This window comes from Pseudorca crassidens, chromosome 17 (genome assembly GCF_039906515.1).
Source record: "Pseudorca crassidens isolate mPseCra1 chromosome 17, mPseCra1.hap1, whole genome shotgun sequence".
NCBI lineage: Eukaryota > Metazoa > Chordata > Mammalia > Artiodactyla > Delphinidae > Pseudorca > Pseudorca crassidens.
Genome location: NC_090312.1, coordinates 15,175,995 through 15,191,703, shown reverse-complemented (window position 1 = coordinate 15,191,703; position 15,709 = coordinate 15,175,995). Strand labels below are relative to the sequence as shown.

The window sequence follows — 15,709 nt, the reverse complement described above, 5'->3', positions numbered from 1 at the left end:
AACAGATAGTACACTGGGCACCAGTGAAATAATCCTTGCCCGAGAGAAGCTTTGCAAGCTAGTAGGTTGAAACAGATAAATAGTTCCAGTGCAATGTACCAAGTACCTGGTAATTAAATCCAGTGGTTTCTTTTTTAGCCCTTATCTTACTTAAGCTCTCTTGCATCATTTTTTCCAAAGGACAAGCGTCTCTTAAGGAATTTTCTGTTTTCCTTTCTTCTTGGCATGCCTTACTCCTGGTTTTCTTCTTTGCTCTTTTTTTTTTTTTTCCTTAAGAGGTCCTTTTGCATTTCTCTTCTCTTTTTTCACATGCTCTCATTTTAAATTTAATTAGTTGCCCATATTAAATGTTAAAAATCTTGAGGTCATTATCAGTTTCTTGTCTTCCTCTCACAAAATGACTCAGCGATTCTGCTTCAAAAATAGTGTTACAGTTTGGTCAAGTTGCCTGCCCCTCTACCATTAGTTAACATAGTCCAATAACTTCTTTCTCCCTTCCTATCTTAGTGCATCCTCTATGCTTTAACTACAGCCGTCATTAAAAAAAAGAAAGAAAGAAATTTCTCATTGTATTATTACTTTATTCCTTAGAATATTTTAGTGTCTTTCCCTACTGCCTATCAGGTCAGGCCTCATGTGCATAGCCTGGCTCCCAAAGCTATTCACCACCCTACTCCCAACCAACTTTTCTGGTCCTCTCTCCTGTTTAGCTACAAAGCTTAGCATGGAGAGGGCACTCACTGGGTAAGTAGGTAGTACTTAAAAACATGACCTTTTCTCTCCCCAGGGCAGTATTAAATTCTTTCTCTAAGTATGGTGTCCAATAAGTTTACTTCTCAGTAGTGTCTATCATTTAAAAATTATAATGGTGTAAAGATTAACAATCTGTTGGGTTGGCCAAAAAGTTCATTTGGGTTTTTCCATAAGATGTTATAAGCTATTTTTAAAATTCTGTTTGCAAAATTCTTTAGCCCAGTGTATGAACTGAACTGTGTTCTGCCAACATTCATTATGTTGAAGTCCTAACCCTTAATATCTCAGGATGTGTTTGGACATAGGGTCTTTAAAGAGATAATGAAAGTTAAAATGAGGTCATGGGGGTGTCTCATTTTAATCCAATGACTGGTCCTTTTAAGAAGAGAATATTTGGATACAGAGGGAAGACCGTGTCACAGGGAGAAGCTGGCCATCTGCAAGCCAAGGAAAGAAACCTCAGAAGAAGCCAACCCTGCTGTCACCTTGGTCTCAGATTTCTAGCCTCCAGAACTATGAGAAAATAAATTTCTGTTGTCTAAGTCACCTGGTCTGTGGTACTTTGTTATGACAGCCCTACCAAACTAATACACCCAGTGACTTAAAACTGAGGTTTTGTGTCTTGTATCTAGGAACTTTATCCGTAGGAAAACGATGGACTGAGGATCTAATAGATCCTCTCCTCCCATCTCAAATTTCTTTGAGGTATTTTACATTTGTCCTAGGAGAAGAGGGCCATCCTTACCTTTTCCAGGCTAGGTAACACTTATGATCAACTAACTACTCAAAGAATGGCTTTTTTCTTTCCCCTTTTGGGATTATGTATCTATTTATCTTGAAGATACAAACGAAGCAGGAAACCATTAAAAATATAGTTTAATCCCCATTTATTGCATTGATTTAAACAGGTAGTGAGCTTAGTATTTTCCAGGCTCTCATTTTGATAGCTAGAGTACAGTAAGTTCTCTTTGCAATGGATAGCTATGCCAGCTGCAGCATCAAGTTTCCAGAGAAGATATTTGCCGCAGTGAATTTTATGTACTTTAGAGCAGTTCTCTCGAGGTTCTGCTGTGGGGGGAGAAAGTACTCTGAATCACTAAATTTGGTGTGTTCAGGTTTTCCTAGTCATACTTCAGGTTGCTGTGTTGTCAACCTCAAAATGCCTACCCTCTCCATCCCTCAACCCTGCACTCTTCTGCCCAGCTCCTCAGCTGTGGTGTAGTTGAACGAAGGAAATGAAGTATGCTGAGTGGGTTAGAGACTTTGTTGGAAGAGAACATCTGCATTTGTTGATAATCTGCTCAGATCAGATCTTCTCTGACCATTGCAGCTTAAATAATAATTTCATACTGATCGAAGACCTTGAGAAGGTTCACCTGTATGCCTGCCTGTGATGTCCCCCTTAACATCTCAGGTGGATGTGAGTTGACTTTATTTTATAAATCCAGAAAGAGAGCCCATAATTCTTTTCTAAAAACTCATAATTTATTTTCTGTATCTATCTACTCTGACCTCTTCATGCTGCTATCTTGAACTTGTTCTGTCCAGTGTAGAGGCAGAGGATAGCCAGTCACTGCGTATAATAGCTCTTATTCTTGAGATATAAGGCATTATTAAATTGTCTTTCTACCTTCTCTAGCCAAACTGAGCTTTATTGGTTTTTTAGGCTTACAGGACTTGGTTTAGATTTTTAATTACGTATAACTTGTCATTAAGGCCTCTCCATGTCTTTTCACACCTCTCTTTGATGGTGGATCCAGCACTGGTTGAGTTTCATCAGTACAATGAGTAGACAGTTCCTACACTCTGTACTTTAAATATGGATTTAGGCATTTTGGTTTCGTGCTTAATTTTCATTTTCGATTCAGCTAATTAAAATGCATAGCAATTGAACAAAAGAAGATTATCTAATTCTTTCCTCCATGACAAAAGCTAATCGAAGCAGAGGGCTTGCAGATCGTCTTTTGACTTTGAATGGTAAAGCACAATTCTTTCCACGTTTTTGCCTGTTTGAAAAATTTATAATAAAATATTGTGAGGGGTAAAAAAGAATAAAGATTGAGAGTTTAGCCTTGAACAGAATAGGGGCACTTTTTCCTTGTGGCAGCAGGTGGTGGAAGTTTAAGGTTGAAATCTTACCTGTTTTGTGAAGTAGGAGCCACACTCACCTGCTGGGACCAGGGGCCAGAGAAGAGGAGTGCTGAAGAGAATGAAGGATGGAATGAGCCCTCGGGAGGAAGGAGAGGGGACTGAACAGACCTAAGTAAAAGGAAGGAGCCATCATGGTCAAGTTCTGGTGAAGGTGGAGGACACAGTTGCACTGGTGTGAAATTTTTCCCCAGCAGTTGTCTGGACGCAGCAAGCTAGCAGGGCAATTGAAGGCATAGCTTAAGAAAGGAAACTATGGGATGGGATGAATGATTCCCTCTGCTGTTCACTAGCAGTCTGTTCTGGAACAAGTCCCAGCGTTTCTGGTTCTCTGTTGGGGGGAATTCTGTTTTCTACCTCATTGTACTTTTATTTGAATGAAATGAGAGAAAAGTACTGTTACAAGACTGTGTCATTGTTAACTTTTAACTAAAGTAACTTTATTGTCTTCCTCAGGTAAAAGAAGAGCGTCCAGAAAAAATACCCGATCTAAAATTATTAGTGGAGAAGAAGTTTTTGGCTTTACAGCATAAGAATTCTGACGCAGACTTTCAAAATAATGAGAAATTTGCACAATTTAAACAACAGCTGAAAGAACTAAAGAAGCAATGTAAGTCAGCATGCTTTGCTTTGGTTTGGCTTTTTGAAATTAGGGAACTGACTGGATGAACAGTCCCAGAAATCTGATTTTATAGAGTTCGCTTATCTGCTTGGCTTGATCCTCTTTCTAAATTGCTTTTGTATTGTTGTTGCAATTCTGTATTTGGTCTAACTTTGGTTCACATCAGCCTGCCCATTTCTGAAAACCAACAGTTTCCACAAAGTGCTAAGAAAACTCCCCAGCAGGTAGAGAAAGTTACACTGTTATTGTCCCACTGCTGGGGAGGGAATTGGGAAAATAAAACTGAAAGCTATTTTATTAAAATAACAGTGGTGTTTTTTCACATTTTAAACTGCTGTGCCAAGCTTTAAAACAACCATACCTTGATTCTAGTTTTGCTGTTTTAGAGTAGCAGGAGCAGTGTCTTCTCAAATATGAGACCAGAATTCTCCTGATCCCTCTGTCTTGGTGGTAGTATAAATTCCATGTGCGCTTTAGATTCGTTGCCTTCCTAAGAAGCTTTATTATACTCAGGTTTTTAATGAACATAATTTTGATTTAAAAATGACAGTGGAAAAAATTATTAGTTGTACCCAAAAAATCTTGTAGACAGTGTTGGCAGAAATATATATTTTCTATACAGTGAAGTACATATGTCCTTTTCTCCCCCCCTCTTTTTCCATATAGTCCACGTAACAATTTTATGTAATTTTATTGTTTTTACATTAGCATCAACTGTTGTTCTTTCTTTTAGGTTTGAGGCTCTTTTATTCCTTAAAGAATTGAAGCAAATAAAGTTTTTTTTAAAACTTTAGTTTCATATCACCTTCATTTGTGCATACACATGGAACAGAAATGCATGATATATAAATTTACTTCGTGTTCATATTTGTACTTAGTATAGGGATTCATATTTTGAAATAGGCTTTCTTTTAAATATAAGCATTTGCTTTAAATTGATGCTGAGATCTCAAAAAATGACTGAGGAAGCTGCTTTACTTTTGTCTATTTTACAAATAACTTAAGTTTCACAATTTGGAATGTTTTGCAATCATGATGAGACTTTTGCTTTTACTGTAGATTTAAACAGTAAAAGCACATTTTAAATCCCACATTTTAAATCCGTTTTTCTGTTCTTCATTGAACAACACAGCTACCAAAATCTCCCTAATATAATTTGCACTGTTACCCCAAATGGGTAATAATCCCCCAAACAGGTAATAATTTGTTAGTGCCTTTCTGGTCTTAAGATGCTAGGGAATTGAAGTTTTGGTCTTGGTCAAAATAGCCAAATGTATTTTATTTTTCTACTTGGAGCCAGTAATCACAAATTATGGCAGATTTAGCGTCCATCTGATCATAATTCTTGATGTTTTTAGATATTTTATAATACAGATTAAAGGACAAATACCCAAGAGTAGAGATTTCTTCCCACGTTGTTATTGTTTACAAAGTTACTATTCCATAAGGGAAAACTATAAAGAGCTTTAGAATCATATGCTCACGTGAAAACACTTTATAATTAAGGATATATAATTCAACAAAATGATTATTATTGGAATTATAGTTACTGTTTCTTTAATTCTCTCTAAAATGGGGGGTGAGGGAGAGGTTTCCCCAGGCCAGCAGTATATACATCACTTGTCTAGACAGTTAAAACTTACGACAGAGTAAACTTATATTGAAAGAAGAGCTCCCTTATGTAAGGTTTCCTTACATATGATAACACTAGAATTAAGACAGCTTTCCCTTTTATTTCTTCTACAGTAGTCTTTTAAAAAGTCTCAAATGGTAGAACAAGCAAAATATTAAGACTCTCTTAAGATGCCCTATAAGATGCGTATACTTTACTTGCAAAATATGATTTTTTTTGTGCATTATTATTATTAACGCTATCAATTAAGCTTGCACCATGCCTACTGGATTTCCTTTCTTTAGATTTAACGCCAGTGAGGATGCTGATTAGCACCGGGCTCCTACAGTGTTTGTGGAGCCAAGTCAAAGGGACTGTGATTTATAAAGAGGCCAGTGAATCTGTTTATTTTGAGAGGTGTTCTGAAGGCAAAGAATTAGAATAGTAATTTTTTTAAAGATTGGAAAAGACAAGCCAGGGAGAGATACTTGCATCTAGTTGTCTATTTTGACAAAGGCTAAAGCGTTTTTATGGTCTGCACATAGCAGAAGAGTTCTTTCATGAAAATCACCCCACATTTTCACCAGATTTATTCTACGAGGACATAAATTGTATGGGATTAAATTTTACCAAATCAGGATTTAATGAAAGAAATGCCAGGAAACTCTCAGGTGGGGGAAGTCGAGAAGGAGATTGAAATGAGGCCGTCTGCCAGGTGCCCTGACCTAAGGACGTGCTCCCACTCGGCCTAGGCGGCCCTGCCGGCAGGAATCCGTTCACCCCACTCTAGCTCAGCAGCCGGTTCTCAGACTGTCTGGTCTCAAGATCCCCTTACATCTGACAGTTTACTGAGGGCCCCCCAGACAGCTTTTGTTTCCATGGGTTATAGCTGTTGGCATCTAATTCGAAATCAAAACTGAGGAATTTAAAAAATATTAATCCACTTCAAAAAATCGATCATATGCCCATTACATGTTAATACAAAGAACGTTATGACATAACGTTCATATATTTTCCAAACAAAGAAAAATTAGTGAGAAGATTGGCATTGTTTTCCATTTTTGCAAATCTCTTCAGTTTCTGGCTTAATGGAAGGCGGCTGGATCCTCGTATTTGCTCCTACAGTCAGTCTGTTGTACACTGTTTTGGTTGAAGCGTACAAAGAAAATCTGGCTTCACATACAGGTAGTTGGACTTGCTGAAGGGATCTTGCAGACCACTTGAAGTTCTCACTTTGAAAACCACAGATTTAGGCCAGGGATCAGTAAATTAGGGCCCATCGGCCAAATCCAGCCTACCCCCTCTTTTTCTATGGCCTGCTAGCTAAGAATGTTTTTATTTTTTAATATGTTTTAATTGTTGGGGGAAAATGTCAAGAGAAGAATAATGTGTGACATGTGAAAATTATATAAAATTCAGATTTCAGTGTTCATGAGTAAATTTTTGTTGGAATATAGACACTCATTCATTTACATGTTGTCTGTGGGTGCTTTACACTATAATGGCAGAGATGAGTTGTTACATCAGAGACCATTTGGCCCACAGAACTTATATTTACTATCTGGCTCTTCACTGAAAAAGTTTACCAACTCCTGGCCTAAATTAAAATCAGAAACAAGGGAAGGTTTTTGTTGTTGTTGTTGTTTTGTTGTTGTTGTTTTAACTTCAGATTTTTTTCATAAATACCATGCATTTGTCTCAGGTATATTCAGAACACCTTGTGTGCCTGCTGTGCATGAATCATTGCAGCTGGTGCTCTGAGATCAAAATAAGGTAGAGTCCCGGTACCTGGAGAAGACAATATATACAAATGTGAAATAACGTGAGAACCATGAAAACAAATATCCAATCAAAAGCAAAGACAAAATGTCAAAAACAAGTATTGGGTTGGCCAAAAAGTTCCTTTGGGTTTTTCCGTAAGATGTTATAGAATATTATATATTTCACAATATTATATAATGTAGGCCCTAATGGAGAGAGTCAGAATAGGAATGCAGATTTTATCTGTGTCAGTTGATAGGGGCTGCCTGGAACTGTGTGTTCAAAAAGATTCTGAGGCTGGGTTCGGGCCTAGCAGAAAAGAGTGTGCTGGAGGATTACGGTGGAAAAGAAGAGGAGCAGTACAGATATCTGGTATTTACCATCCCTAGAATATAAGGGTAACAGATACATTGTACTCATTTAAGAATATGCGTACTCTAAAGGTCAAATACTTCAGTTGCACACAGTAAGATTTTTTAGTAGTTATTTGCATCTTATGGATATTGCCAGGCATTCAGTCCATCTTCTATGCATAAATTATTTTATCCCTGGGTACCCAGTGTCCTCTGTATTAGAGATACTATGTTGCCCCAACTTCACAGGATTATTACCAAGATTAAATGAGATAGTAGATCTTTGCAAACTCTGAAAGCTTACTTTAGACTTTATTATTGAGAAAGAGCTAGTACAGCATAGTGGAAAGAATATGAGTTTAGCAGCCAGAAGACCTGGGTTTGAATCACTTAATAAGTAAGTAGCCTGGTCTCCCTACCAATGCCACCCATTTTTCTTAGTTCTAATTCTTGGAGTCATGTAAATCGAGATTGTGATTGAAGATAATTTTTATACTTGGCGGTGGTGATGATAAATGAACTAGGGAATAATTTCACAGAAAACTACTTCCCTAAATGGTAATCATGTTCTTACTAACCCAAGTTGTAAAATAAACAATATGACTTGGTTTAGGGCAGACAGAACCAGACTTTGTTACATGAAATTATTTTCATTTATCTGACCAATGTGTTCACATAATGTTCTCTCTTCCTTGCCTCTTTTACCTAAACAGTTTACACTATTACAACTCATGGTCTCCTGCAATTTTAACATCAGGAGAACTTAATTAGAATGTGCAGGCACCTCTATACAGACACTTTCTCAAGTCATCACGTAATCTTTTTGGCGTCCTTTATTCATTTACCCATTATATGATTAGCAGGCATCAGAAGCTTTAGTGTAGGTCATCAAGGCAGAAATTGAGGGCATTTGACAATAATTCATACTTAGAAACCCTTACAGTTTAAGGGCTTCACTTTGTGTTCAAAATAGAGTTTACTGTGAATCTGAGATCTTTAGTATTAAAATAAATTAATATGAAATGTAATTTTGATGGTACATTTAAATGTTATAAGAGCGGGCTTCCCTGGTGGCGCAGTAGTTGAGAGTCTGCCTGCCGATGCAGGGGACACGGGTTCATGCCCCGGTCAGGGAGGATCCCATGTGCCGTGCAGCGGCTGGGCCTGTGAGCCATGGCCGCTGAGCCTGCGCGTCCGGAGCCTGTGCTCCGCAATGGGAGAGCCCACAACAGTGAGAGGCCCACGTACCGCAAAAAAAAAAAAAAAAAAGTTATAAGAGCATGTCTTTTTTAATGCAAATTTGCTAATCTGAAGATGTTCACCACAAATTTAACAGTATATTTAGGTCATATAGGAGATATGCAGAATATAAGATACAGAGATATTTGAATCCATGAGTGAAACTCAGAAATCAATTTCAGTGATAATGATATTTGTATCCAGATATATCTATACAGACATAGGAATTTACACTGTAATCTTGTAATTATACGGGTTCACAGGAATTTACACTGTAATCTTGTATTTATATGGGTTCACAAAATAACTATGTACCTTCACTTGAAACATGCTCGTTATAGCTCTCAAAACTGATAAAATAGGGAGTGGCCATTCACTTCACAAAAGGATTCACCTCAAGGAACCCGTTAGATAGGGAGTTCTTAGGAACAGTAGAATACCTTTACTTTACTGTTCCTTATGGGTTGCTTACCCCTTCCTTCAGCATCTATTCAAAGCTGCAGTGTAGTTCCATTGGGTAGGCACTTCCGTGTTTTGCCTACTGCTGTATTCCTTGAGGTCTAGGCACATGGAATGTATATAGCATGGATCCTTGATAGTCACAAGAGTCTTCAGGAGAACTGTCATATACTTGAGAGCTTAGGCTGTATTTAAAGGAGACCCCTGCCACCTGTGCCAGTCCCTTGTTGCTATGAGTGAGGGTGGACCCAGTGTTGCCAGATCTTCAGGTTCTTTTGGAAAACCCAGAAGCTTAGCTGATTATTTTTCAGTTACTAAATTTTAAAAACACTGTGCAAACTCAGTTTGCGATCTTTGATTTTGCCTTCTCATAATGCCATTTTTCAGTGCCTTGTTATGCACTTAACGAGGGACGTCAGCCTTAATTTGGCCAATTAACAGTAGATTATGATTTCTTCAGAGAAAGGGATGGTTTTGCTTCAACACACTTCAAGGTAAGGCCAGAATGTGTATTTGACATCATTTGGGAATGTGGAGTAGAAACCCAGTGGATTCTCTTGAAAAGCGGGTGGAGATTTTATGGTGAGGGGCCAGGTATGGGAGTCCCTAACCTACTTGCAGGTGAGCAGTGGAGGTATAGAAAAGATTAGCATCTTTGAAGATTGGGAAGTTGTGTGTGAGTTTTGAAGCCTGGAAGGAAAGAGATGAGGAAGAAACAAAGGTGGTGGTGCCAACAGGGAAAAGGGTTGTGCCTAGAAATCCGTTGGATGCATTTAAACTACGCCAGGTGTTGATCAACCTGACTTAATCCTGATCCCCTTCAACCTGTAAATTTCTTTGTTGTACAGCATAACTGTCTATCCAAACAACGTGTGTTGCTGGCCGGCAGCTAACCAAAGCCCAAGACCCTTTAAGGCAGGAACAGTTGCTTATTCATCTCTTTGTTTCTTTTGTTCCTCATCTAATCAGAGCTCAGGTAATATTTACAGAACAGAATTATTCAACTAGAAAAAGAGGGTCAGAACCTAGTTGAGGTAGTCTGATGATAAAACTTCTTTTCCCTTCAATACTGTGTCATCAGCAAAGAAGAAAAGAAGAGGAAGAAAATTAGCATGTATAGAGTTGGGATCTAAAATCAGCAGCAAAGGTTAACAACTTTTATTGTCTTTGAAAATTCTTTATTTTTTAAATTACTCAGAAAAGACATCATACATGACTTTGTGCTTATAACCCATTATAGTGATATGTTGGTGTAAATGTATAGTATATGTAGTAATACATAGATTTTAATACCAGCATATTATAGCATAATGCTATAATAGCAGCATAATGCTATAATAGCAGCATAATGCTCAGGAATGGATGCTCACTTTTAGTGTGATTGCTTAGAACATTTAAGTAAATTTATACAAATTTAAGTTTGCTGGCTCTTCTATAGACATTTTTATCATCTCTGTGGCCCTCAGTTCATCTTCATTTTTTTCTTTGATGTTGACGACACCATCACCATTCATTTGCTGGATGACCATTAATTGCTGAGAAATGCTAAAAAGTCGTAAGTTTCACAACAGAGATTGACTTTTTCAGGCTGTATTGCATTGCTGGCCTAAGGACTCATGCTCCTTGAGTGAAATTTATCCCTATGGTGATGTTTCATTCTCTGTGTATTTGCCTCTCTCCCTCTTCCTCTTTGAGTCATTCAGTCTGATTCTTTTGTGGCTCTCTCCTCCCTTCTGCTTTCTTTGTGTTTCCCACCCCATATGGTTTCTCTTTCCTGTAGGTCTTTACTTATGTAAGTGGTAGCTGCGTGCTACCATTCCCGTCTTAATGATGAAGCAGCTTCAGAGAGATTAAGTGATATGCCCAAGGTTACAAAGCTAGTAAACAGTGGAACCAGAAGACAGGAGATGCCAAGGGTAGAGAGAGAGTATTAGGAAGAGGTGTAACTATCCTCTCTCTTCTGTTTCATAAAGTTATTTCCTAGGAATTTTTACATCTTAAAGCAGATTTGAGGTACCAAATAAATAATTAGTGAAGAAAAATATTAATTCAAATTAGATTGATTCTGTTGTGGTAGAGTTTTAGTCAGGGCATTAAGCTATCAGGGAGCTCTTTGGTAGTGAAAAATCGGCTTTTCTACGTGTGCATTGTAATAAACAATAAAGATGCCCATCTGCTCCGCCTTCACTCTAGATTTTTCCCTGGTCCTTTTGGAAAATAGTAATATTAGAAGTAATAACCAGGTTTTGTATAGTGCCTACTATGTACGGTATTTAATCAGTGCTTGTTGGATTAATGAATAACGTACAGGCGTTGTTGGAGGGCCTACCTATGGAAGGGGTATGGAATTTGCATACTTTATATACATTATTATTTCTCACAAGGGGTATGGTATTTGCATACTTTATGTACATTATTGTTTATTTCTCACAACTCTACAAGAGAACTGTACCCATTTTGTAGATTAGAAAATATGCAAAGAGAGGTAATATAACTTCCCTAAGATCATAGGTGCTGAAATTCAAACCCAGGTTTAGGTGACACCAAAGTTCATGTTCTTTCCCTTATATACCACACCAACTCTTGAAAACACTTGCATGTTTTTTCTGTTCTCTCAACTCAAGCATTTCACGCATCTTTAAAAATTGATGTGTCCTAGGACTCCTGAGTAGTGAAGAGTTTGTTTGGGTCTCCCAGATTATAGATCTACATTGATGTCCTCTGATGACACTGATGGAATCTGTTTCATCTAGCTGAGAGAGAATCTCTTGCTTAGTCACTTCCATTTAGAGATCAGGGAGTAGGATTCATCTCAGGCATCATATAGTACTTTGTATGTGCTTGATATTGCCTTCAAGGTAGCCCCTAGAGAAACACATAGTAGCTGAAGCCCATTTTATAGATAAAGAAGGCAAGTGGTTTGGTCAAGGTCACAAAGTAAGTTACAGAGTGAGACTTGAAACTAAGTCCTCCTTTTCCAGATCCCAGTAAATAGTGCCTAAGAATGCCATTTCCGGTGTGAACAGTTGCCGTGCCTAGGGAGAGAGGAATAGGATATTTATTGCACCACAAGTTTAGAACAAATTCCAGGAAATGTATTTCAAGCATAACGGCAATAATCCCGTGCACATACATCATCCCTTTTAATCTTTGAGACATCCACGTGCGGGAGAGGAATGTGTGAAAAATGCAGGTTCTGTTTTTAGCAGACTGAATCCTGGAGGTGACATATTTACCCAGTGTCTCACAGTCAGGAGGTCACATGGATAACAAATACATCTCCGAGGAAACTGGGAAGCTTTAGAATGAGAGATGACTATAATTAAAGTTATTAGGGAAGAAAGATTGAGTTTATCAAGGGAGAAATGAGTCAGCAGCAAGTTTAAACAGACTGTGATCTATGGGTGTTTCTCTCCTGGTGGCTTATTTTGAGAGAGTGTGATGCCATCCGTGCCCAGAAAGCAGCCCGACCGAGAATAGGAGTAAATGTCCTAGGGACGATGCACATAATGCTTAAGAAAAGAATTGTCTTGTCCTGTCAAGTTATTAGTCCCTGAGGCTGGAAGATTGACGTGTTATAGTCGTTAGATTAGTATATAATGTGTACCCATCTGTAGTTGACACCCACCCCAGCCCAGCCCCTGGCAACCACTGTTCTTTGTTTTTTTTTTTTCTTTTCTCCATATAGTTTTTACTTTTCCTGAATGTTGCATACATGGAATCATACAGGGTGTAGCCTTGTAAGTGGCTTTTTTTCACCGAGCAGAATGCATTTGAGTTTCGTCCACAGTTTGTTGTTGCGTTGCGTTGCTGAGTAGTATTCCATCATATAGATGTACCATAGTTCATCTGTTCATCTATCCAGTCATCAGTTGAAGGACATTTCAGTGGTTTCCAGCTTGGGGCCATTATGAATAAAGCTGTTATAAGCATTCACGTACAGGCTTTTATGTGAATATAAGTTTTAATTTCTCTTAGATAAATATCCAGGCATGGGACTGCTGGCTCCTATGGTGAGTATGCATTTAACTTATAAGAAACTGACAGACTGTTTCTGTTTTGTAAATAAGTTCATTTGTATCATTTTTTTAAAAATTAGATTCCACATATGAGTGGTATTGTATGATGTTTGTCTTTCTCTGTCTGACTTGCTTTACTTAGTATGAAGATGTCTGGGTCCATCCATGTTGCTGCAGGTGGCATTATTTTGTTCTTTTTTTGTGGCTGAGTAATATTCCATTGATTATTTTAAATTAAAGTTACTTAAGAAACAACCAGGGGAAGATGGACACGCTGACTTCCTTTGCCCCTCCCTGGAAGCAGGAAATAAATCTCCCACTTGAAGGGTACCCTCCCTATACCAGAGGTAGAAGGCATCCTTCTCACCAGAGATAGGGAATTTAGGGCCAAGAAAGTTGTGTAAAAACACCTTGTTACTCCTTCACTAACTTGCTACCCCAAGCCCAAACCCCTTTTACTTGTCATTTTCTCACAGATCTATTGTTTCCTTGTCTAAAAGGTATAAAAGCTGCCTGCTTGGGTGACTTCTTTGAGTCTTATTTTTATAGATTCCGTACATACAAAATTAAATTTGTTTTTCTCCTGCTAATCTGTCTTATGTCAACTTAGTTATTAGACCAGTCAAAGAACCTAGAAGGGAAGAAGAAAAGTTTTCCTCCCCTACAATACTTACATGAATTACTGAAAATTAAGATACTTTCCCAGTATTTGTAAGTTTCTTTTGATCTAGTCAGTAATCCTATCTTATTACGTTAGTCCATGAGAATTTATTCCTTATGCCTGTATGTTTGTTTATATTGATGATCAGCTTCTTAAGTGATTTATTAAATCATCTTTTTCACAGTCCTTTGTAGAATTTTCCTGGGGACTGATGTGAAATTTGGCAATATTTAATATCACAACTTTTTTTTCATCCCCTTTTGAAAAAATATTATGGTGACATTGGTAAATCTAAAGTCACCCAACACCTCTCTCTATATCCAGGATTTTTTTTAACACAAAGATTACTGACAATATTTCTTCAATTGTATCTGAAAGTTCACTCAATAAATAATATTACTTTAACACATTTTAAGTATCTAAGGATGACTTACTGTATCTTATCTTCATTAGACTTCAGCTCTCACTTAATAAAGTTTTAGAAACTTTAAAAAAGAAACTGACAGACTGTTTTCCAATATGATACCCTCCTGCGTTCCTCTCTCAGTGTATGAGAGTTGTAGCTGCTGTGCCCCCTCACCAGCACTTGGGTTACTTTGGTTTTAATTTTAGCCATTCTAATAAGTATGTAATGTTACCTCATTGTGAATTTAATTTATGTTTTTCTAATGACCAGTGATATTGAGCATGAAGTTCATTTTTTATATTTAAATTTTTCATATAACGTTCATGTTTTTCTATTCATGTATCTCGAACATTTATCCTTTAATTCATTCAAGAATCATCATAGTTTGTGGCAGTGGTTCTCAAAGTCTGTTCCCACACCAGCAGCGTCAACATCACCTGGAAACTTATTAAAAACACAGATTTTCAGGTGCACTCAAGAGCTACTGAATTGGGAACTCTGGGGATGGGGCTGAAGTTTAACAAGCCCTCCAGGTGATTCTCCACTAAGCCAGAGTTTGAGGACCATTAGTTTGCAGTAGTGGCACTTACCCATCACTGGATATCAGTATCAGCTGTGCACCTTAAAAATAAAATTAGAGCTCAGTCACCACCCCCCAGAGTTACAGATTTAGCTGGTGTCTGATGGGACTCCAGGCATTTTTTTTTTAAGTCCTCCAGGCGATGCTGATGTACAATCAAGGTTGAAAATGATCTACCAAAGGTTGTTTAGCTAGGCATTGTAGAGGACACAAATCTGACTTCTAATTCCAGATCTCATGTAGCTTGTTGTCTAAAAGGGAAGATCCAAAAATACACAGCATAGACATAGGCACATATAAATTACTCAGCAATTATCTAATAAATTAAAGTGTACTTGGTGTCTTGGGTTTGAATGGAAACTATAATTCTCTATCTCAGAGCCTCAGTTTTGTACTCCATGTTGTACTTCACATTCATTCGTTCAACCAGTGTTTATTGAGTGTGATGGGAATGTAACAGTGAAGGAAATAGACAAGTCCCTGTGCTTATGGAGCTTACATTCTGGTCTTTGGCACCTAGTTAGCATCTACTCACTTTACAGAGTTTAGGTGGAATGCGGTACACATCTTAATAGCTCTAAAAAGAAGTTGTCGATTCATATGTGTAATTTGATAGCCTTAACGATCATATTTTCATATTTTTGTTATATTCAAGAATTGTCCTTCAGAGTTATTTGCCTTGTATTTGTTAATATTAGTCATGAAATCCTTTTTTCTTGATAACTTTTTAAAGTCATGTATTTAATCAGCTCCACTGATAACAATGTTAAGGGCAGAGACTGTCCAACCCATAGAAAGATCCTGGAATTTGGAATCAGAAAATATACATTCAGATTCTGGCTCAAACAAATGATAGTTTGTATTTTTGATCAAATCAATAGAATTTTACATTTCTGTAAAGTGTAGGTCACATAATAATAATAATGCTTCCTAGCCCACAGAGTTGTATAGGGATTAAACCAGATATTTTTAAATGAAAAGTGAAAGTGTTTTATAAACTGTAATATACTCCCCAAATATTAATTTCCTAATCTTTTTTTAACTTGCTTAAAGGCATAACTTTAATAATTTCTATTTCCAAAGTTATACATTTTAT

At 37.4% G+C, this 15,709-nt stretch overlaps 1 protein-coding gene across 3 annotated transcripts in view; it reads left to right on the top strand.

Moving 5' to 3' along the window:
• The window catches only part of NSMCE2 (NSE2 (MMS21) homolog, SMC5-SMC6 complex SUMO ligase), a 224,349-nt gene that overhangs the window by 74,335 nt on the left and 134,305 nt on the right, over positions 1–15,709 (top strand). For 2 of the 3 annotated variants that reach the window (XM_067711298.1, XM_067711295.1), the window contains exon 4: positions 3,358–3,511. In XM_067711298.1, coding sequence (XP_067567399.1) covers positions 3,358–3,511 — 154 coding nt within the window. The remainder of the gene's footprint in view (positions 1–3,357; positions 3,512–15,709) is intronic. The other variant, XM_067711296.1, reaches the window with a different exon arrangement.